This window comes from Erythrolamprus reginae, chromosome 2 (assembly GCF_031021105.1).
Source record: "Erythrolamprus reginae isolate rEryReg1 chromosome 2, rEryReg1.hap1, whole genome shotgun sequence".
NCBI lineage: Eukaryota > Metazoa > Chordata > Lepidosauria > Squamata > Dipsadidae > Erythrolamprus > Erythrolamprus reginae.
The window spans coordinates 24,197,606-24,221,798 of NC_091951.1; the positions used below are offsets into that span (position 1 = coordinate 24,197,606).

Here is a 24,193-nt window from a genome sequence, read left to right on the forward strand (position 1 = left end):
AGGTTTTTTTTAAAAGCCTCAAAAATGGGCCAAAAAAAAGCCTTTAAAAAAGCCATGAAAAAGGCACAAAAAAAGAGGCTTCAAAAAACCCAGGGCCTGCTGAGGCCAAAAAAATGGCTGGTGGATAGGCAGGATTTTTGGCAATATTCAGTCTAAGACGCATAGACATTTTCACGCCCCTTTTGGGATGTGTGTCTTACAATCTGAAAAATATGGTAATATAAACGTGAAACATGAAAAATTAGAATATCCTGCAAAAGTTCATTTATTTCAGTAATGCAACTTAAAAGGTAAAACATAATATATGAGAGAGACTCATTACATGCAAGGCAAGACAGTTCAAGCCGTGTTTTTTCATCATTGTGGTATTATGGGGTACAGCTCACGAAAACCCCAAATCCCCATCTCCAAAAATTAGAATATTACACGCCATCAATAATACATGGAGTATAAATAGAACAATATCAGACCTCTGAAAACTAGAAGCATGCATACTCAGTACTTAGTTTGGGTCTCTTTTGCAGCAATTACTTCTTCAATGCAGGGTGGCATGGAAGCTACCAGCTTGTCATGCTGCTGAGATGTTATGGAAGAGCTGGATGCTTCAATAGCGGTTTTTAGCTCTTCTGCATTGTTCGGTCTCATGTCTCTCCTTTCTCTTGGTAATGCCCCATGGAATCTCTATAGGGTTCGGGTTTGCTGCCAATCAAGCACAGTAATCCCACAGTCATTAAACCAGGTTTTGGAGCTTTTGGCAGTGGGAGCAGGTGCCAAGTCCTGCTGAAAAATTGAAGTCAGCATCCCTATAAAGCTTGTCTACAGAAGGAAACATGAAGGGCTCCAAAATCTCCTGGTAGACGGCTGTGTTGACCCTGGACTTAATGAAGCAGAGTGGACCAAAACCAGGAGACGGCATGGCTCCCCTAATCAACACAGACTGTGGAAACTTCACACTGGACTTCAAGCAACATCACCACTCTTCCCCCACACTCTGAGTCCCTGGTTTCCAAATAAGATGCAAAACCTTTAACAGTCACTCAAAGAATTTCCGTTTTGTGTGAGTCGTCTGATGTGTTACCAGGTTGGAATTGTGACTGAAACTTTTTCCACAATCAGGACATTCAAAGGGTTTCTCTCCTGTGTGAGTCGTCTGATGTCTTACCAGGTTGGAATTGTGATTGAAGCCTTTTCCACAATCGGGACATTCAAAGGGTTTCTCTCCTGTGTGAATAATCTGATGTGCCACCAAGTGGGATTTTTGACTGAAGGATTTCCCACAATCAGGACATTCAAAGGGTTTCTCTCCTGTGTGAGTCCTCTGGTGTCTCAATAGGTTGGAATGGGCAGTAAAACCTTCCCCACAAACCGGACACTCAAACATATTTTCTCCTGTGTGAGTCCTCTGGTGGCACACTAGTTTTGAATTGTGACTGAAACATTTCCCACAAAAACTACACTGAAATGGTTTCTCTGCTGTGTGAGTCCTCTGATGTTTCACAAGGCTGGAATTCTCAGTGAAACTTTTCCCACAATCAGGACATTCAAAGGGTTTATGTCCTGTGTGAGTCCTCTGATGTCTCACAAGGCTGGAATTCTCAGTGAAACTTTTCCCACAATCAGGACATTCAAAGGGTTTCTCTCCTGTGTGACTCCTCTGGTGTTTTACAAGGCTGGAACTCTCAGTGAAACTTTTCCCACAAAAACTACATTCAAAGGGTTTCTCTCCTGTGTGAGTTCTCTGGTGTACCACCAGGTGAGAATTGCGACTGAATCTTTTCCCACAATCAGGGCATTCAAAGCGTTTCTCTCCTGTGTGAGTCCTCTGGTGATGTACCAGGTTAGACTTCTCACTGAAACGTTTCCCACAGACTGGACATTCAAAGAGTTTCTCTCCTGTGTGCGTCCTCATATGTCTTACCAGGTTGGAATATAGACTGAAACTTTTTCCACAATCAGGACATTCAAAGAGTTTCTCTCCTGTGTGAGTCCTCTGATGGATTACCAGGTTAGAATTATTACTGAAACCTTTTCCACAATCAGGACATTCAAAGGGTTTCTCTCCTGTATGATTACTCTGGTGTAATACCAACTGGGAATTGCGACCGAAACTTTTTCCACAATCAGGACATTCAAAGGGTTTCTCTCCTGTGTGAGTCCTTTGGTGTCTCAATAGGCTGGAATTGGCAGTGAAACTTTCCCCACAAACAGGACATTCAAATAATTTCTCTCCTGTGTGAGTCCTCTGATGTCTCACCAGGCTGGAATTGTGACTGAATCTTTTTCCACAATCAGGACATTCAAAGGGTTTCTCTCCTGCGTGAATCCTCTGATGTACCACCAGGTGAGAATTTTGACTGAAACGTTTCCCACAATCAGGACATTCAAAAGGTTTCTCTCCTGTGTGTGTCTTCTGGTGAAGTACCAGGTTGGACTTTTCAGTGAAACATTTCCCACAGTCAGGACATTCAAAGAATTTCTCTTCTGCATGAGTCCTCTGATGTCTTACCAGGTTGAAATTTTGACTGAAACCTTTTCCACAATCAGGACATTCAAAGGGTTTCTCTCCTGTGTGAATACTCTGATGTCTTACCAAATTGGAATTGCAACTGAAACCTTTCCCACAAACTGGACACTCATATGGTTTCTCTCCTGTATGTGTTCTCTGGTGCATCAGGAGGTAATTTGAAGTGAAATATTTCCCACGATCAGAACAATCATATGATTTCTTTTTTGCGTACATTGTCTAGTGTATCATGAGGTCAGAGTTCAAACCAAAACTTTTCCCACAATCAGAATATTAAAAGGATTACTCCCTGGTGTGAGTTTTCTAATGTATCACCAAGTTGCCATGCTCAGTATATAGGGAGATGTTGTAGGGCCTCTCTCCTATGTGAGTCCTTTGGCCACATTAGTATTGGCTCTCTTCAATGTGGATCATTTCGGGCATACTCAGTTGTGATTTGAAATGTCAGTTAGCTGACCAAAGCATTCAAATATAAATCACGTGACCATGTGAAAGCTGCAATAGTCATTGGTCATAGGTCATTTTTTTCAGTGTTGCTGTAACTCCGAACAGTTACTTAATGAACTGTTGTAAGTTGAGGATTACCTGTCATGTATCCTTGTGTTCCGAATACTCTATTCTTTTCAGATTGCAATTTCTTCTTGATCATCTGCTGGGGAAGGAGGAGAATTTTGGAGTTTTCTGAAGGAATGAAAAATATTTTGTTTTCTGGCTTGAATGGCTTTCCTTTTTAACGTTGCTTGTTATTCTCAGTTGTCTGGAGTGCTCTTACTGCCGTCTTCTTTGTCTATAGAATTAAAAGGAAAGAGTAACTTTAATTGTTTATAAAATGATTGCAGAAGATGTCAAAAAAGAAAAAGAAAACCATATACATTAAGTGTCCCGCCAGCACTGCCTCATGGAGCAGGACTTAGCAAGGCTTGTTTCGCCATTGGAAGCACAAACTGCAGCACTACCGTCAAGTTTCATCATACCAGCACAGCTGGGGTCCCGCCATTCGCAGCTGTGCTGTTATGTGGAATCTCACAGTAGTGCTGCTGCACAAACCCTCCGGAGTCCTGTTCCACGAGGCAGCTCTAGCAGTGGTATGAATCTCACCAAGACTCATTTCTGCCATCTTATATTGAGAGGGCAGTGTGGGGTGGACGAGAAGCAAGACACAGTCTTCTATATCTGCTGTATTGTTATTGTTGTTGTTATTATTATTATTATTATTATTATGTGCTATTTAATATTAGATTTGTTTTCGCTGGAATATATTTATTTATTTATCTATCTATCTATCTATCTATCTATCTATCTATCTATCTATTTATTTATTTGCATTTGGATTTACATTTGCATTTGGATTTACATTTGGATTTGGATGCCGCCCCTCTCCGGAGACTCGGGGCGGCTAACAGCAACAATAAAACAGTGCACAATAGTAATTCAATACTAAAAATGATTAAAAACCCATTAATATAAAAAACATACATACATACATACATACATACATACATACATACATACCATGCATAGAATTGTAAAGGCCTAGGGGGAAAGAGGATCTCAATTCCCCCATGCCTCACGGCAGAGGTGGGTTTTAAGTAGCTTACGAAAGGCAAGGAGGGTGGGGGCAATTCTAATCTTTGGGGGGAGTTGGTTCCAGAGGGCCGGGGCTGCCATAGAGAAGGCTCTTCCCCTGGGTCCCGCCAAACGACATTGTTTAGTTGACGGGACCCGGAGAAGATCCACTCTGTGGGACCTAACTGGTCGCTGGGATTCGTGCAGCAGAAGGCAGTCCCTTGTTGTGAGCCCCCCCGAGTCTTTGGAGAGGGGCGGCATACAAATCTAATAAATTGAATTGAATTATTATCATCATTTTTGTTTTATTTATTTATTTATTACTGATTGATTAATTTTTTTCTTATGAATTTGTTAATTTATCTTTATTTTTTAACACAGAATAAGATGAAAAAAAATAAAGACATTTAATAACATTGGAATGTTTTTGTAAGCTTTTCTTGTGGAAAACCTGATGCGGCCGAGCCCCACCGAGACTCTACCAGTAGCGCCCCCCGGGAAAATTGAGTTTGAGACTCCTGCAATAGAGTATAACACAGTACAGTGATACCTCATCTTACTAACGCCTCTTCATATGAATATTTCGTGATACGAACCCGGTGTTTAAGATTTTTTTGCCTCTTCTTCCGAACTATTTTCACCTTACGAACCCGAGCCGCCACCGCTGGGATGCCCTGCCTCCGGACGTCCGTTGCCAGCCGAAGCGCTGGGATTTCCCTGAGATCCCCCCCTCACTGGGAATCCCTGCCTCCGGATTTCCGTTGCCAGCCAAAGTGCCCATTCTTGCGTTGCTGGGATTCCCCTGAGGCTCCCCTCACTGGGATTCCCTTCATTTTTGCCGTAACTGCTTTGAATCACAGCGCTTCGGCTGGCAACAGAAGTCCAGAGGTGGGGTTTCCTAGCGAGGGCAGTCTCAGGGAAATCCCAGCGCTTCGGCAGCGATCCCGCTATATAGAGTGCTGGTGGGACCACATTTGGAACACTGTGTTCAGTTCTGGAGACCCCACCTACAAAAAGATATTGACAAAATTGAATGGGTCCAAAGACGGGCTACAAGAATGGTGGAAGGTCTTAAGCATAAAACGTATCAGGAAAGACTTAATGAACTCAATCTGTATAGTCTGGAGGACAGAAGGAAAAGGGGGGACATGATAGAAACATTTAAATATGTCAAAGGGTTAAATAAGGTCCAGGAGGGAAGTGTTTTTAATAGGAAAGTGAACACAAGAACAAGGGGACACAATCTGAAGTTAGTTGGGGGAAAGATCAAAAGCAACGTGAGAAAATATTATTTTACTGAAAAAGTAGTAGATCCTTGGAACAAACTTCCAGCAGACGTGGTTGATAAATCCACAGTAACTGAATTTAAACATGCCTGGGATAAACATATATCCATCCTAAGATAAAATACAGAAAATAGTATAAGGGCAGAATAAGAGGGACCATGAGGTCTTTTTCTGCCGTCAGACTTCTATGTTTCTATGTTTCTTTCCCAGCAATGCAAGAATGGGCACCTTGGCTGGCAACGGAAGTCCGGAAGTGGGGTTTTCCAGTGAGGGCAGTCTCAGGGAAATCCCAGCAATGGCTGGCAAGGGAAGTCTGGAGGCAGGGATTCCCAGTGGCGCTAGGCAAAAGAGGTGACGTTTGGGATGGGTTGCATGCATTATTTGCTTTTACATTGATTCCTATGGGGAAAATTACTTCATCTTACAAACTTTTCTTCCTGGTCACGGAATGAATTAAGTTCGTAAGATGAGGTATCACTGTACTAATGCTTCATGTGATCTTGATACCATCCCTCTGCTGCTGCAGACTAGGACTGCATTCACTTCCAGGTAATTACAGCGCACTGCTAGCTCATGTTGAAGGGTCATTTTGACACTAATCCATCTAACCATTTATATTTGTTTCTGTCAATAACTGCTTTGTGCTATTTTGCTATGGTTAGGAATTAATTCTGTAACCCTCGCTTTTTAAGACTTGTACCCTTTGCTGCCTGGTTTATCGCTTCTGTTATGCGCTTCAAAGCTAGGCACATCCAGGGGTGAAATACTCCTGGTGAGGACCAGTTTGGGCGTACTGGTAGTGATGGTTGCCAGTGGTTCAGAGAAACAGTAACGATGGCTGGCTGGCTTGCACCCGAACCATGGGCAGTACAGGAATTGGCAAACGCAGATTGCACTCTGCCAGGCCTGGAGCTCAGGTCTTGTTCAGGCTGCTGCTATCAGACACAAGGCCATATGGTGTATTAGGATCGTCTACCCTCCCCCCACTGTGCCTGTGTCTGCTGCTAATTTTGTCACGTGTAGGAATTATCTGCCTCTATTAATTCAGGTGTGAATCCATTCCACCATCGTGTGGGCATTTCACCCTTCTGGCTGTGCTGTTGTCAGCTGCCCTGCTGAAATGCTCCTGCTTGGTGCAGGGTAAGTTTATAGTTTATAGTTTATTAGATTTGTATGCCACCCCTCTCCGAAGACTCGGGGCGGCTCACAGCATAGCAGTAATACAATACATTACAAATCTAATAACAAAAAATTAAATCCATTTAAAAAGACATTAATAACATAATAAAGCCCCTAACTGTGCAGTCACACACATTCAACCTCATCTATCATGCAGTAAGGCCAAAAATATAATAAAAGGGGGAAAGATGGTAATTATCCCCATGCCTGGCAACAAAAGTGGGTCTTCAGCATTTTACGGAAGGTGAGGAGGATGGGGACTATTCATAATAATTCAGACATAAACATTGGACGCTATTTGGTAATTGTGAGATGTATCTTGGAGTCCTAGTGGACAACCATTTAAATATGAGCCAGCAGTGTGCAGCAGCTGCCAAAAAGCCGACACAGTTCTAGGCTGCATTACCAGAGGGATAGAATCAAGATCACGTGAAGTGTTAATACCTTTTTTCTAATGCCTTGGTAAGGCCACACTTGGAACACTGCATTTGGGTTGGTCGCCACAATGCAGAAAGGAAGTTGAGATTCTGGAAAGAGTATAGAGAAGAGCAACAAAGATGATAGGGGACTGGAGGCTAAAACATATGAAGAACGATTGCAGGAACTGGATATGTCTAGTTAAATGAAAAGAAAGACTGTGGGGAAAACGATAGCAATGTTCCAATATTTCAGAGATTGCCACAAACAAGAGAGAATGAAGCTATTCTCCAAAGCATCTGAGGGTACAACAAGAAGCAATAGGTGGAAACTAAACAAGGAGAGAAGCCATTTAGAACTAAGGAGAAATTTCCTGAAAGTTAGAACAATTAATCAGTGGAACAACTTGTGGAAGTCTTGAATGCTCCAATACTAGAAGTTTTAAAGAAGATGTTGGATAACCATTTGTCTCAAGTAGTGTAGGTTTCCTGCCTAAGCAGGGGGGTGGACTAGAAGACCTCCAAGGTCCCTTCCAACTTTGTTGTTCTATATTCATAAAGTCCCAAAAGGTCCTCAATAGGACCTTTTTAGTTCAAGTGGTTATTAGTTTAGTGGTTATTATATGGGATTAGCAATAGGAAATACCGGACTTGTTGGCTACACATGGCAGTAAAATAATCAAAATAACACAGTGGCAGAACAATCCATTATTGTCAAAGGTCCATAACAGAACAAGAGAGTTGAAGGGGACCTTGGAAATCTTCTAGTAGTTCAATCTCTTGCTTGAGCAGGAGACCCTGACAAAAATGACAACTTTATCACCCAAAAGATACAGGATTGAATTAGAGGGTCAGCTATACCGGACTTAATACTTACTAAGAGAAGAAATGAAAGAGCAACCAATGTATTTGGGGTTTTGATGTTAAAACATACAAAAATGGTTGCAGGAATTGATTATATAGAATAGAAGGAGGAGGATGGATGAAATGCCATCAGTCTTCCACTATTTGAAAGGCTGCCACAAAGAGGAGGGGCTCAACCTCTTCTGCAGAGCCACTGAAGGCAGAACAGGAAACAATGGACGGAAACGAATCAAGGGGAGAAGCAACCTAGAAACAAGGAGACATTTCCTGACTGTGAGAACAATTAACCGGTTTTCCTGCAGATGTTGTGGCTGCTCCATCGCTGGAGGCTTTCAGGAAGAGACTGGGCAGCCATGTGCCTGAAATGCATAATGTTTCCTGCTGGAAAAGGGGGCTGGACTGGATTACCTCAAAGATCCCTTCCAACTGTCATTCCGCAATTCTAGCTGCTTCTCTGCTTCCACGCCGTGGAGGGAACCAAACAGCCGGAGTTGCTCCGGGATTCTCCTCCGACCTGCCCTCAACTCACCTTCCAGCTGACGCTTCGATCCCCGGAAGAGGCGAGGGCGCCTCTCTGCACCACGCTCTCTGGTCGGGTCCTTTTCCGGAATATGGACGTTTTCTCCTTCCATCCTTTCTAGCAAAGCAGTAGTCGATGGTTTTAACCCCTTTAAGGTGAACCAGAGAGGCCGCTACTATACTATATACGTTCCAGTCACAGATACTGCCTAGCTGATGGGGGGGGGGGGGGGGCGGAGGGCGGGGAGGGGGGGGGGGGGACACAGGCTTGTCCCTTCTCTACGGATGGCATTTGCGAGATTGTCTCACCGATTACATGCTATCAAGTCATTTTCAGACTGCTTAGCAACCTATCTTTGCAGCTGAGCCAATTGAAATAGTAAAATGTGGATACAATAAAATTATTATCCTCTGCCCTTTTTTTAAAAGTATGTGCATCATTGTGCCTACCGTCCCTGTCCTATTGTCCAATTTTACCTGTACCTACTTTGTTTTGTTTTAATGTTCATAGGATACCTGCTATCTTGTACATGTTTAAATAAATACATACATGGAGGGGTGGGCTATGCAGTGGGGTAGCAAAAATGGAGCTCCACCCCAGAGCACCCAATTTGCACTGAAAGATGTTGAAAGAAAATGCAGGGCATCCTGCATAAGCCACGTCCAGTGTAGTAGGAAAAACTTTGGTAGCTCTTCACTGCATATATGTTTATATGCTTCCTCTTTTCTGTGTCAATCCTTCAAATACTGAAAGACTGCTATCATATAACCCCAGTGCTTCTCTCTATTACCCAATTCCTACAATCCTTCATTGTAGGTTTTACCCTCCACTCACTTAAATGTCTTTGTTTTTCTTCTCTGTAGTCTTTCAACAGACTAAATAGCTTTTTTCTATCCTGGTGACCAAAACTGGATGCAGTATGCAAAGTATAATACTTCATGTATTTACAGTATAATATTAAGACTTAATCTGTTCTTGACACTATCTCTGTGACGCTGTAGACTAGGACTGCATTGACTTTTTTGCTAGTTCCAACACACTCCTGTTACTGCTCTAGAGCCAGGTACAACCTCTTCTATCGATGTGCATTTAGCTTTTCTTGCCTAAGTGGGAGACCTTTTAATTTTTTTAATTTTTATTTGTCAAAGCCAAAATTGATGGGATCGGTGGGATCATAAGCCCGAAAAAGTGATCGAAAACGAGCAAGCAAAACTACTGTGGGACTTCCGACTTCAGACTAACCAAATTTTGAAACATAACACACAAGACATCCTGATTGTGGAGAAAAAGAAAGTATGGATCATCGACATCGCAATCCCAGGAGACAACAGAATTGAGGAGAAGCAGCTGGAGAAATTAGTGAAATACGAAGATCTAAAAATCAAGCTGCAATGACTCTGGCATAAGCCAGTGAAAGTGGCCCCAGTGGCCCTTGGCATGCTGGGCACAGTGCCAAAGGATCTGAATGGATATTTGAAAACCATTGGAATTGACAAATTCTCCATCTATCAATTGAAAAAGGCCGCTTTACTGGGATTGGCACACATAATTCGCTGCTACGTCATACAGTCCTAGGTGCTTGGGAAGCGCCCGACTGGTGATGAAATATGAATAGTGATCTCGTTTGCTGCGTTGTTGTTTTTTTGTTGTTGTTATCATCATCATCATCAATACAACCCAGCAAATAAGATCACTATGGTGGCTTTCGTATTTCATCACCAATCATGTGCTTCCCAGGCACCTAGGACTGCATGATTTAGCGGCAAATTATGTATGCCAATCCCAGTAAAACGGCCTTTTGCAATTGTATTATTGTTATCATCATCAATACAACACAGCAAACGAGATCACTATGCTGGATTTTGTATTATTATTATTTTATTGTTATTATTACTGTTATTATTACTACTACTACTATTGTTGTTGTTGTTGTTGTTGTTATTATTATTATTATTATTACTACCATCATAATCTTGAATGGTTACTACACAAGACAAATGTTACCTTTATTATACCCAGTTTTTAAAAAAAGGCATAGACAGTCATTTGCTAGAAGCATCACAGGGAGAAAATAATTGTCGTAACCAGCTGGTGGATTACCCAGAAGGATGTGAAGAATCGTGGAGGAAAAACAATCTGTACTGGGAGGTCCCGTTCCTCTGAGACTGATGGAGGAGTTTGGGATTGTGAGCACACAGAAATTAATCCTTTTGTGAGCCTGAGCTCTTCCCAAGAAGCTGCCACATGGAGCACAGCCACTTCTTAAAAGTCCCCTCAACACTGGACTCTTTTGGGAAAACAGATCGACAACAGAGGTTTATAATTTTGGGGGAAAGACACAATTGTTTATTGTTCTTAAACAAAATGATTTTTTAAAGTTTTATTAGTAATAATCAAACAAAGATATTTCATTTGGGACAGATCTAAACTGTATTGATCTAAACTAGAATTAGTTTTTTTTTCTTCTGTATTAAGAAGACTTCTTTACTTAGTGGAGCAATTGTAGCTCCTTTACATATTAAATGTTGTTTGTCTTGTTCTGTCATACATTTAAAAAAAAACTAATAAAAATATTTTTTTAAAAAATAGAAATGGACACAGTATTTAGTGTGGTGTCACCAGCACCTTTTCAACCAATTATATCAGCGGTTCCTAAACTACGGCCCGCGGGACACACGTGGCCCAGTGACGCCATTTATCCGGCACGCGGCAGCGCCCAAGGTTTTACATGGAGCTGGGCGTTGGAGTTGGCTGGGTACATTTTTTTTTTTGAATGGCAAAGGTTTTTCTTATTCTGAATGTTGCGCGTGTGCGCGCACTCCCCATCCCCTTGTGGGCTGGCAGGGGATGGGGGCAGAGAGGCCACAACCAAGAGGTTCGGCACCCGCCCATCCGCAGTGGGCGGGGGCGGCCGCGGCTCCCTTTCTTTCTACCGCTGGCAGCCATCACCGCAGGTTCCTCAGGTGGGAGCTGCCACTCCCTCTGGGCAGCCCAGCCAGGCGGCCGTAGAAAGTGTAGAGATTATTGCAATTTCTACGGCCGCCTGGCTGGGCTACCGGAAGTGATAAATCCCACCCGAGGAACTTGCGGCGACTGCTGCCGGTTTGTCTGGAGGCGACGGCGGTGGGTGAAAGAGCCGCGGCCGCCCACCACGAATGCTGTTGCCGAGCTTCTCCTCTCCACGCCAGGTAGGCTGGCAGGGAGATGGGGGCGGAGAGGCCACAACCGAAATTGTTGGCACCCGTCCATCAGTGGAGGGTGGCCGCGGCTTCCTTTCCTCCCCCCCCCCAGTAGCCATCGCTGCAGGTTCCTCTGGTGGGAGCTGCTACTCCCTCTGGGCAGCCCAGCCAGGCGGCCGTAGAAAGTGCAGAGATTATTGCACTTTCTACGGCCGCCTGGCTGGGCTGCAAGTAGGGAAGTGGCAGATCTGGCCTGAGGAACCTGGGGCGAACTGGCACCCTGTGTAAAAAGTTTGGGGACCCCTGAATTATATCTTACTGTAGTCTTGACATTGTTCCTCTGTTCATACAGCCTAGGACTGGCTTGTTTTGGTAGCTGCAGCAAAATGTTGGCACCAGTGACATTTGTCCCAGGGATACATGGACTGGCCTAAGGTAGCAAAACAGAACACTTTGTCCCAGAAGCAGCCACCATATTGACACAGAGACAGCCGTGGCAAAAATGGCAGCTTCTTCCACAAATCCACTGCATGGCCCAGGAATGAACCTTAGGCACAATCAAAATAACAGTTCTTTTCATAACGCAGATATGTAGCCCAGAGTTGCATGACAATACCAGTTGTATCTCGATGACTACTAACTTGGTGGCTGGGGAATTATGGCATTGTTGTGGTTCACCAGTGGCCTGTGCAGCTGGCAACAGAGTCGACACTGAGGAACCTGTGGAGGAACCTGGGCCAGTCCTGGAATCTGAAAAAGTCTTGGTGCCAGAGGCAGGGATTCAGCCAGAGGCTGACATGAGTGAAGAAGAATTGGAGGAGCCTGGTCTCAATGCTTGAAATCGTCAGGTTTGCCTGCAAATTGTTCCTGGGCTGTTTGCCAAAGAAGAGCAAGCTTCCTGGGAATTATCTGCTGTTATTTGAAAGACTTTTTGCCAGACTTCCTTGGAATATTACAGACTGTTAGAAACATAGAGATATAGAAGTCTGACGGCAGAAAAATACCTCACGGTCCATCTACTCTGCCCTTATACTATTTTCTGTATTTTATCTTAGGATGGATATGTTTATCCCAGGCATGTTTAAATTCAGTTACTGTGGATTTACCAATCACGTCTGCCGGAAGTTTGTTCCAAGGATCTACTACTCTTTCAGTGAAATAATATTTTCTCACGTTGCTTTTGATATTTCCCCCAACTAAATTCAGATTGTGTCCCCTTGTTCTTGTGTTCACTTTCCTATTAAAAACACTTCCCTCCTGGACCTTATTTAACCCTTTGACATATTTAAATGTTTTGATCATGTCCCCCCTTTTCCTTCTGTCGTCCAGTTCCACAGAAAAGACTGGTTTATCTTTTATTTGAACTTAGGACGACGAGTAAGTAAGACAATTACCTGCCATTATTATTAAAAGGAGGTTTGTAAGGACACTGTTTGAGCTGTGATCTTTTAACAGGAAGTTGGGTCAGAAGAGGCACTCATAATCTGGAAGACAAGCCGTTTTTGAGGCTTTTTCAAGCCGTTTTTGAGGCTTTTTCAAGCCGTTTTTGAGGCTTTTTTCGGGCCATTCTTGAGGGTTTTTTAAAAAAGCCTCAAAAATGAGCCCAAAAAAAAGCCTTTAAAATGGGCTGAAAAAGCTGTGAAAAAGGCACAAGGAAAGAGGCATCAAAAAACCCAGGGCCTGCTGAGGCCAAAAAAACCCAGCTGGTGGATAGGCAGGATTTTGGCAATATTCAGTTTAAGACGCATAGACATTTTCACGCCGATTTTTTGTGAGATAATAAATGTGTGTCTTACAGTCTGAAAAATACAGTAGTATAAACGTGAAACACTAAAAATTAGAATATCATGCAAAAGTTCATTTATTTCAGTAATGCAACTTAAAAGGTAAAACATAATACAGTGGAACCTCGACATACGAGCTGCTCTATATACGAGCATTTCGAGATGCGAGCTAGGAGGGGAGAGATATTTTTGTTCTACTTACGAGCCCAAATTCGGGATACGAGCGCTCACCGCCTGTCCCTGTCAGCGGCCCAGCCACCTTCACCCGCCCGGACAACCGCCAGAGGGGCTCCGAAGGAGCCCCCGTGCGTCCCTCCGAAGGAGCCCCATCCCGGACGGAGCGGCCTGAGGAATGCTTGACGGACTTTTGAATGGAATGGAGCCTTTCGGGCTGGTTACTTCAGCAGCACAAAGCTTGTCTTCTCCGGGATTTACCCCGAAAAAAGAGATGGGTTGTTGAACGTTCAAGGAGCAAAATTAACTGCCCTCACCCTGCCTCGAGCCTCATCTCAAAGAAGGCAAAAGCGCGCGCGCGGCGCCTCCAACAAGCCTCGGAGGATTCGGGGCAGCTGCTGCCATTACATCAAGTCCTCCACCGCCCCGTGTGCGTCCCTCGGCCGGTGCCCAACCCGAGCGGGAGTTTCGCTCCTCGACCCTGCGCGGAAGAGGGGACCGAAGGCAGCAGGATGGCAGCCGCCACCGCCGCCAAGCCCACCGAATTAATGGGCATCTGCCCGAGCTACCAGGCGGTGATGCCGCACTTCTTGTGCATGGCCGAGGAATTCCCTCAGCCCATCCAGCCCGCCAAGCTGGCCAAAGGCAAGTTGCGCAGACCCCGCCAGTCCCGCTTCAAAACGCAGCCGGTGACCTTCGACGAGATCCAAGAAGTGGAGGAGGAAGGCGTCTCCCCCATGGAGGAGGAGAAAGCCAAAAAGTCGTTCCTGCAGTCCCTCGAGTGCCTCCGCCGCAGCACCCAGAACCTCAGCTTAAAGAAGGAGAAGAAGCTGAGCAGCTGCAGCCGCCTGAGGAACAGCCTGGACTCCTCCGACTCCGACTCGGCCCTCTGAAGAGGCGGGAGCTGCGCCCCGGCTGGGTTCGGGCGCGCCTCACCCGCCGCGGGAGGGGAAGAAGCGGATGGATCCCGCCTCTTCAGAGGGCCGAGTCGGGGGCGGTGGAGGACTTGATGTAACGGCATCAGCTACCCCAAATCCTTCGAGGCTTGTTGGAGGCGCCGCGCGCGCGCTTTTGCCTTCTTTGAGATGAGGCTCGAGGCAGGGTGAGGGCAGTTAATTTTGCTCCTTGAACTTTCAACAACCCATCTCTTTTTTCGGGGTAAATCCTGGAGAAGACAAGCTTTGTGCTGCTGAAGTAACCAGCCCGAAAGGCTCCATTCCATTCAAAAGTCCGTCAAGCATTCCTCAGGCCGCTCCGTCCGGGATGGGGCTCCTCCGGAGGGACGCACGCATTAATCGCTTTTCCATTGATTCCTATGGGAAACAATGTTTCGTCATACGAGCTTTTCGACTTACGAGCCTCCTTTCCGCACCAATAAAATTCATAAGTCGAGGTACTACTGTATATGAGAGAGACGCATTACATGCAAGGCAAGACAGTTCAAGCCATGTTTTGTCATAATTGTGGTATTATGGGGTACAGGTCATGAAAACCCCAAATCCCCATCTCCAAAAATTAGAATATTACACGCGATCAATAATACAAGGAGTATAAATAGAACAATATTGGACCTCTGAAAACTAGAAGCATGCATACTCAGTACTTAGTTTGGGTCCCTTTTGCAGCAATTACTTCTTCAATGCAGGGTGGCACAGAAGCTACCAGCCTGTGGCACTGCTGAGATGTTATGGAAGAGCTGGATGCTTCAATAGCGGCTTTTAGCTCTTCTGCATTGTTCGGCCTCATGTCTCTCCTCTTTCTCTTGGTAATGCCCCATGGAGTCTCTATAGGGTTCCGGTTTGCTGCCAATCAAGCACAGTAATCCCACAGTCATTAAACCAAGTTTTGGTGCTTTTGGCAGTGTGATCAGGTGCCACGCCCTGCTGGAAAATTGAAGTCAGCATCCCCATAAAGCTCGCATGCAGAAGGAAACATGAAGGGCTCCAAAATCTCCTGGTAGACGGCTGTGTTGACTCTGGACTTAATGAAGCAGAGTGGACCAAAACCAGCAGATGGCATGGCTCCTCTAATCAACACAGACTGTGGAAACCTTACACTGGACTTCAAGCAACTTGCTGTGTGTACATCACAATTCTTCCCCCTTACTCTGAGTCCCTGGTTTCCAAATGAGATGCAAAACCTTTAACAGTTACTCAAAGAATTTCATTTTGTGTGAGTCGTCTGATGTGTTACCAGCTTGGAATTGTGACTGAAACTTTTTCCACAATCAGGACAATCAAAGGGTTTCTCTCCTGTGTGAGTCCTCTGATGTTTTATCAGGTTGGAATTGTGATTGAAGCCTTTTCCACAATCGGGACATTCAAAGGGTTTCTCTCCTGTGTGAATAATCTGATGTACCACCAAGTGGGATTTTTGACTGAAGGATTTCCCACAATCAGGACATTCAAAGGGTTTCTCTCCTGTGTGAGTCCTCTGGTGTCTCAATAGGTTTGAATGGGCAGTAAAACCTTCCCCACAAACTGGACACTCAAACAGATTTTCTCCTGTGTGAGTCCTCTGGTGGCTCACCAGTTTTGAATTGTAACTGAAACTTTTCCCACAAAAACTACATTGAAATGGTTTCTCTCTTGTGTGATCCCTCTGATGTTTCACAAGGCTGGAATTCTCACTGAAACTTTTCCCACAATCAGGACATTCAAAGGGTTTCTCTCCTGTGTGAGTCCTCTGGTGTCTCACAAGGCTGGAATTCTGACTGAAACTTTTCCCACAAACAGGACATTCAAAGGGTTTCTCTCCTGTGTGAGTCCTCTGGTGTTTCACAAGGCTGGAATTCTCAGTGAAACTTTTCCCACAAAAACTACATTGAAATGGTTTCTCTCCTGTGTGAGTTCTCTGATGGATTACCAAGTTAGAATTGTTACTGAAACCTTTTCCACAATAAGGACATTCAAAAGGTTTCTCTCCTGTGTGAGTCCACTGGTGATCCAACAGATGGGAATTGCGAGCGAAACTTTTTCCACAATCAGGACAATCAAAGGGTTTCTCTCCTGTGTGAGTCCTCTGATGTTTTACCAGGTCGAAATTTTGACTGAAGCCTTTTCCACAAACAGAACACTCATATGGTTTCTCTCCTGTGTGAGTCCTTTGGTGTCTCAATAGGCTGGAATTGTGACTGAATCTTTTTCCACAATCAGGACATTCAAAGGGTTTCTCTCCTGTGTGAGTCTTCTGGTGAAGTACCAGGTTGGACTTTTCAGTGAAACATTTCCAACAGTCAGGACATTCAAAATATTTCTCTCCTGTGTGAGTCCTCTGATGTCTTACCAGGTTGAAATTTTGACTGAAGCCTTTTCCACAATCAGGACATTCAAAGGGTTTCTCTCCTGTGTGAATACTCTGATGTGCCACCAAGTTGGAATTGCGACTGAAACCTTTCCCACAAACTGGACACTCATACGGTTTCTCTCCTGTATGTGTTCTCTGGTGCATCAGGAGGTAATTTGAAGTGAAATATTTCCCACGATCAGAACAATCATATGATTTCTTTTTTGCGTACATTGTCTAGTGTATCATGAGGTCAGAGTTCAAACCAAAACTTTTCCCACAATCAGAATATTAAAAGGATTACTCCCTGGTGTGAGTTTTCTAATGTATCACCAAGTCGCCATGCTCAGTATATAGGGAGATGTTGTAGGGCCTCTCTCCTATGTGAGTCCTTTGGCCACATTAGTATTGGCTCTCTTCAATGTGGATCATTTCGGGCATACTCAGTTGTGATTTGAAATGTCAGTTAGCTGACCAAAGCATTCAAATATAAATCAGTTGACCATGTGAAAGCTGCAATAGTCATTGGTCATAGGTCATTTTTTTCAGTGTTGCTGTAACTCCGAACAGTTACTTAATGAACAGTTGTAAATTGAGGATTACCTGTAATGTATAGAATAGAATAGAATTTTATTGGCCAAGTGTGATTGGACACACAAGGAATTTGTCTTGGTGCATATGCTCTCAGCGTGCATAAAATAAAATATCCTCGTGTTTCAATATTTTCAGATTGAAATCTCTTCTTGATCAGCTGCTGAGGAAGGAGGAGAATTTTGGAGTTTTCTGAAGGAAATGAAAAATATTTGGTTTTCTTACTTGATGGGGGTTTTTTTTTAACCTTCCTTGTTATTCTCAGTTGTCTGGAGTGCTCTTACTGCCATCTTCTTTGTCTATAGAATTAAAAGAAAAGAGTAACTTTAATTGCTTATAAAATGATTGCACAAGATGTCAAAAAAGAAAAAGAAAACTATATACATTACGTGTCCTGCCAGCACTGCCTCATGGAGCAGGACTTTGCAAGGCCGTCAGTTTCATCATACCAGCACAGCTGGGGTCCCGCCATTCGCAGCTGTGCTGTTATGTTGAATCTCACAGCAGTGCTGCTGCACAAACACTACGGAGTCCTGTTCCACGCGGCAGCTCTAGCAGTGGTACGAGTCTCACAAATACTCAGCTCTGCCATCTTTTATTGAGAGAGCAGTGTGGGGTGGTCGAGAAGCAAGACACAGTCTTCTATATCTGCTGTATTATCATTATTATTATTATTATTATTATGAAATATTGAGAGTAGTAGATCCTTGGAACAAACTTCCAGCAGAAGTGGTTGGTAAATCCATAGTAACTGCACCTCTATAACTGTCTGGTTTGGTGCTGCAACCCAACAGGACCGACACAGACTTCAGAGGATAATCAGAATTGCAGAAAAAACAATTGCTGCCAATCTGCCTTCCATTGAGGACCTGTATACTGCACGAGTCAAAAAGAGGGTGAGGAAAATATTTACTGACCCCTCACATCCTGGACACAAATTGTTTCAACTCCTACCCTCAAAACGTCGCTACAGAGCACTGCACACCAAGACAACTAGACACAAGAACAGTTTTTTCCCGAACGCCATCACTCTACTAAACAAATAATTCCCTCAACACTGTCAGACTTTCTACTAAATCTGCACTTCTATTCTACTAGCTTTTCTCATCATTCCTATCACCCATTTCCTCCCATGTTGACTGTATGACTGTAACTTGTTGCGTATACCCTAAGATTTTTATTAATATTGCTTCTTCATTGATTATTTGACCCCTATGACAATCATTAAGTGTTGTACCACATGATTCTTGACAAATGTATATTTTATTTTATGTACGTTGAGAGCATATGTACCAAGACAAATTCCTTGTGTGTCCAATCACACTTGGCCAATAAAAATTCTATTCTATTCTATTCTATTCTTTAAACATGCCTGGGATAAACATATATCCATTGTAAGATAAAATACCGGAAATAGTATAAGGGCAGACTAGATGGACCATGAGATCTTTTTCTGCCGTCAGTCTTCTATGTTTCTATTATTATTATTATTATTATCATCATCATCATCATCATTTTCATTTTATTTATTTATTACTGATTGATTAATTTTTTTTCTTATGAATTTATGAATTTATTTTTATTTTTTAACACAAAATGAGATGAAAAAAATAAAGACATTTAATAACATTGAAATGTTTTTGTAAGCTTTTCTTGTGGAAAGCCTGATGCGGCCCAGCCCCACCCAGACTCTACCACTAGCGGCGCCCGGGAAAATTGAGTTTGAGACTCCTGCAATAGAGTATAACAGAGTACAGTGATACCTCATCTTACCAACACCTCTTCATACGAACATTTCGTGATACGAACCCGGTGTTTAAGATTTTTTTTGCCTCTTCTTCCGAACTATTTTCACCTTACGAACCCAAGCCGCCACCGCTAGGATGCCCTGCCTCTGGACTTCTGTTGCCAGCCGAAGCGCTGGGATTTCCCTGAGATCCCCCCCTCACTGGGAATCCCTGCCTCCGGACTTCCGTTGCCAGCCGACGCTCCCACTCTTGCATTGCTGGGATTCGCCTGAGGCTCCCCTCACCGGGATTCCCTTCATTTTCGCCATCACTGCTTTGAATCACAGCGAGGGGAAGCTCAGGGAAATGCCAGCAATGCAAGAATGGGCGCTTCGGCTGGCAACGGAAGTCCGGAGGTGGGGTTTCCCAGCGAGGGCAGTCTCAGGGAAATCCCAGTGCTTCGGCAGCGATCCCGCTATATAGACTGCTGGTGAGACCACATTTGGAACACTGTGTTCAGTTCTGGAGACCTCACCTACAAAAAGATATTGACAAAATTGAACGTGTCCAAAGATGGGCTACAAGAACGGGGGAAGGTCTTAAGCATAAAACGTATCAGGAAAGACTTAATGAACTCAATCTGTGTATTCTGGAGGACAGAAGGAAAAGGGGGGACATGATTGAAACATTTAAATATGTCAAAGGGTTAAATAAGGTCCAGGAGGGAAGTGTTTTTAATAGGAAAGTGAACACAAGAACAAGGGGACACAATCTGAAGTTAGTTGGGGGAAAGATCAGAAGCAACATGAGAAAATATTATTTTACTGAAAGAGTAGTAAATCCTTGGAACAAACTTCCAGCAGACTTGGTTGATAAATCCACAGTAACTGAATTTAAACATGCCTGGGATAAACATATATCCATCCTAAGATAAAATACAGAAAATAGTATAAGGGCAGAATAACAGGGACCATGAGGTCTTTTTCTGCCGTCAGACTTCTATGTTTCTATGTTTCTATCCCAGCAATGCAAGAACGGGCGCCTTGGCTGGCAATGGAAGTCCGGAGGCAGGGATTCCCAGCGGGGCAAGGTAAAAGAGGTGACTTTTGGGATGGGTTGCACGCATTATTTGCTTTTACATTGATTCCTATGGGGAAAATTACTTCATCTTACAAACTTTTCTACTTACGAACCTGGTCACGGAATGAATTAAGTTCCTAAGACGAGGCATCACTGTACTAATGTTTCATGTGATCTTGATACCATCCCTCTCCTGCTGCAGACTAGGACTGCATTCACTTCCAGGTACACTGCTAGCTCATATTGAAGGGTCATTTTGACACTAATCAATCTAACCTTTTCTATTTGTTTCTGTCAAGAACTGCTTGTGCTATTTTGCCATGGTTAGGAATTAATTCTGTAACCCTCGCTTGTTAAGAATTGTACCCTTTGCTGCCTGGTTTCTCGCGTCTGTTATGCGCTTCCAAGCTAAGCACATCCAGGGGTTAAATACTCCTGGTTAGGACCAGTTTGGGCGTACCAGTGGTTCAGAGAAACAGTGGTTCAGAGAAACAGTAACGATGGCGCCCAAACCATGGCCAGTACAGGAATTGGCAAATGTAGTTTGCACTCTGCCAGGCCTGGAGCTCAGGTCTTGTTCAGGTTGCTGCTATCAGACACAAGGCCATATGGTGTATTAGGATCGTCTACCCTCCCCCCACCGTGCCTGTGTCTGCTGCTAGTGCTGCCACGTGTAGGAATTATCTGCCTCTATTAATTCAGGTGTCAATCCATTCCACCATTGTGTGGGCATTTCACCCTTCTGGCTGTGCTGTTGTCTGCAGCCCTGCTGAAGTGCTCTTGCTTGGTGCGGGGTAAGTTTATAGTTTATTAGATTTGTATGCCGCCCCTCTCCGAAGACTTGGGGCGGCTCACAGCATAGCAGTAATACAATACATTACATATCTAATAATAAAAAAATAAATCCATTTAAAAAGACATTAATAACATAATAAAACCCCTAACTATGCAGTCACACACATTCAACCTAATCCATCATGCAGTAAGGCCAAAAATATAATAAAAGGGGGAAAGATGGTAATTATCCCCATGCCTGGCAACAAAAGTGGGTCTTCAGCATTTTACGGAAGGTGAGGAGGATGGGGGCTATTTATAATAATTCAGACATAAACATTGGACGCTATTTAGTAATTGTGAGATGTATCTTGGAGTCCTAGTGGACAACCATTTAAATATGAGCCAGCAGTGTGCAGCAGCTGCCAAAAAGCCGACACAGTTCTAGGCTGCATTACCAGAGGGATAGAATCAAGATCACATGAAGTGTTAATACCTTTTTTCTAATGCCTTGGTAAGGCCACACTTGGAACACTGCATTTGGGTTGGTCGCCACGATGCAGAAAGGAAGTTGAGATTCTGGAAAGAGTATAGAGAAGAGCAACAAAGATGATAGGGGACTGGAGGCTAAAACATATGAAGAACGATTGCAGGAACTGGATATGTCTAGTTAAATGAAAAGAAGGACTGTGGGAAAAACGATAGCAATGTTCCAATATTTCAGAGATTGCCACAAACAAGAGAGAATGAAGCTATTCTCCAAAGCACCTGAGGGTACAACAAGAAGCAATAGGTGGAAACTAAACAAGGAGAGAAGCCATTTAGAACTAAGGAGAAATTTCCTGAAAGTTAGAACAATTAATCAGTGGAACAACTTGTGGAAGTTGTGAATGCTCCAATACTGGAAGTTTTAAAGAAGATGTTGGATAACCATTTGTCTCAAGTAGTGTAGGTTTCCTGCCTAAGCAGGGGGGTGGACTAGAAGACCTCCAAGGTCCCTTCCAACTTTGTTGTTCTATATTCATAACGTCCCAAAAGGTCCTCAATAGGACCTTTTTAGTTCAAGTGGTTATTAGTTTAGTGGTTATTATATGGGATTAGCAATAGGAAATACTGTGCTTGTTGGCTACACATGGCAGTAAAATAATCAAAACAACACAGTGGACGCACAATCCATTGTTGTCAAAGGTCCATAACAGAACAAGAGAGTTGAAGGGGACCTTGGAAATCTTCTAGTAGTTCAATCTCTTGCTTGAGCAGGAGACCTTGACAAAAATGACAACTTTATCACCCAAAAGATACAGGATAGAATTAGAGGATCAACTATACTGGACTTAATATTTACTAAGAGAAGAAATGAAAGAGCAACACATGTATTTGGGGGTTTGATGTTAAAACATACAAAGATGGTTGCAGGAATTGGTTATATAGAATAGGAGGAGGAGGAGGGGTGAAATGCCAGCAGTCTTCCAATATCTGAGGGGCTGCCACAAAGAGGAGGGGCTCAACCTCTTCTCCAGAGCATCTGAAGGCAGAAATGGAAACAATGGGTGGAAGCGAATCAAGGGGAGAAGCAGCCTAGATACAAGGAGACATTTCCTGACTGTGAGAACAATTAACCGGATTTCCTGCAGATGTTGTGGCTGCGCCATCGCTGGAGGCTTTCAGGAAGAGACTGGGCAGCCATGTGCCTGAAATGCATAAGGTCTCCTGCTGGAAAAGGGGGCTGGACTGGATGACCTCAAAGATCCCTTCCAACTGTTCTTCCGCAATTCTAGTTGCTTCTCTGCTTCTACGCCGTGGAGGGAACCAAAAAGTCGAAGTTGCTCCCGGATTCTCCTCCGACCTGCCCTCAACTCACCTTCCAACTGACGCTTCGATCCCCGGAAGAGGCGAGGGCGTCTCTCTGCACCACGCTCTGTGGTCGGGTTCCTTTCCGGAAGATGGAAGTTTCTCTCCTTTCATCCTTTCTAGCAATACAGTTCTCGATGGTTTTAACTCCTTTAAGATCAACCGATGAGGCCGCTGCGGTACTCTTGAATTTCCCTCCCAGATGCTGCCTATCTGATTGGAAGGGGGGGGGGGGGCAGGCTTGCACTGTAGACGTTCCAGTCACAGATGCTTCCTATCTGATAGGGGGGTGGGGGGTGGGCGCAAAAACAGGCTTGTCCCTTATTTATGGATGGCATTTGCGAGATCGTCTCAGCGATTTCGTGATATCAAGTCATTTTCAGACTGCTTAGCAACCTTTGCAGCTGAGCCAATTGAAATAATAAAATGTGGATGCAATAAAACTATTCTTCTCTGCCCTTTTTTAAAAGTCTGAGCACCATTGTGCCTACCATCGCTGTCATATTGTCCAATTTTACCTGCACCTGGGTTTTTTTTTATGTTCATACGATACCTGCTATCTTGTACCTATTTAAATAAATAAATACATACATACATGCAGGTTTGGGCTATGCAGTGGGGTAGCAAAAATGGATCTCCACCCCAGAGCACCCAATTTGCACTGAAAGATGTTGAAAGAAAATGCAGGGCATCCTGCATAAACCACGTTCAGTGTGGTGGTAAAAAATTTGGTAGCCCTTCACTGCATATATGTATGGATGCTTCCTCTTTTCTGTGTCAGTCCTTCAAATACTGAAAGACTGCTGTCATATCACCCCAGTGCTTCTCTCTGTTACCCAGTTTCTACAATCTTTCATTGTATGTTTTACCCTCCACTTGCTTAAATGTCTTTGTTCTTCTTCTCTGTAGTCTTTCAACAGACCAAATAGCTTTTTTCTATCCTGGTGACCAAAACTGGATGCAGTATGCAAAGTGTAGTCTTACCAATACAGTATAATACTGTACTTCATGTATTTACACTATAATATTAACACTTCATCTGATCTTGACACTATCTTTGTGACGCTGCAGACTAGGACCGCATTGACTTTTTTGCTAGTTCCAACACACTCCTACTCATATGTGATTATTTCTAGGTCCCTCTCACTGTTACTGCTCTAGAGCCAGGTATAACCTCTTCTATCAATGTGCATTTAGCTTTTCTTGCCTAAGTGGAAAACCTTTTTTATTTTTTTATTTTTATTTGTCAAAGCCAGAATTGATGGGATTGGTGGGATCATAAGCCCGAAAAAGTAGTCGAAAATGAGCAAGCAAAACTACTGTGGGACTTCCGACTTCAGACTGACCAAATTTGGAAACATAACACGCAACACATCCAGATTGTGTAGAAAAA

The 24,193-nt window shown here is 43.7% G+C and overlaps 2 protein-coding genes across 3 annotated transcripts; one reads left to right on the forward strand and one right to left on the reverse strand.

Moving 5' to 3' along the window:
- Nucleotides 1-247: 247 nt before the first annotated feature.
- LOC139160011 (zinc finger protein 84-like) lies at nt 248-22,903 on the reverse strand. 2 transcript variants are annotated; one of them, XM_070737501.1, is made up of 3 exons: nt 22,811-22,903; nt 15,709-17,667; nt 248-2,613 (listed from the first exon to the last, which is right to left on the reverse strand). In XM_070737501.1, the coding sequence occupies exons 2-3, from the start codon at nt 17,009-17,011 to the stop codon at nt 1,034-1,036; spliced, it is 2,883 nt and encodes a 960-aa protein (XP_070593602.1). In that variant the 5' UTR covers nt 17,012-17,667; nt 22,811-22,903; the 3' UTR covers nt 248-1,033. The 2 variants fall into 2 exon arrangements, with proteins under 2 accessions (XP_070593602.1, XP_070593601.1); XM_070737500.1 differs by lacking the exon at nt 248-2,613 and having other exon boundaries at nt 14,943-17,380; nt 17,594-17,667.
- Nucleotides 13,992-14,447, forward strand: LOC139160012 (uncharacterized protein C11orf96 homolog). The gene has a single exon (XM_070737502.1). It carries the CDS (start codon nt 14,005-14,007, stop codon nt 14,383-14,385), a length of 381 nt encoding a protein of 126 aa, XP_070593603.1. The 5' UTR covers nt 13,992-14,004; the 3' UTR covers nt 14,386-14,447.
- Nucleotides 22,904-24,193: the final 1,290 nt, after the last annotated feature.

Excerpts from the sequence above, each read along its gene's own strand:
- LOC139160012 (XM_070737502.1), top strand. The coding sequence starts at position 14,005 with ATGGCAGCCGCCACCGCCGCCAAGCCCACCGAATTAATGGGCATCTGC.
- LOC139160011 (XM_070737501.1), bottom strand. The coding sequence starts at position 17,011 with ATGTACGCAAAAAAGAAATCATATGATTGTTCTGATCGTGGGAAATAT. Across the intron at positions 2,614-15,708 it reads TTGTCCTGATTGTGGAAAAA|GTTTCAGTTGCAATTCCAAT; the intron begins GTTTCAGTCACA and ends TTTGTGGGAAAG.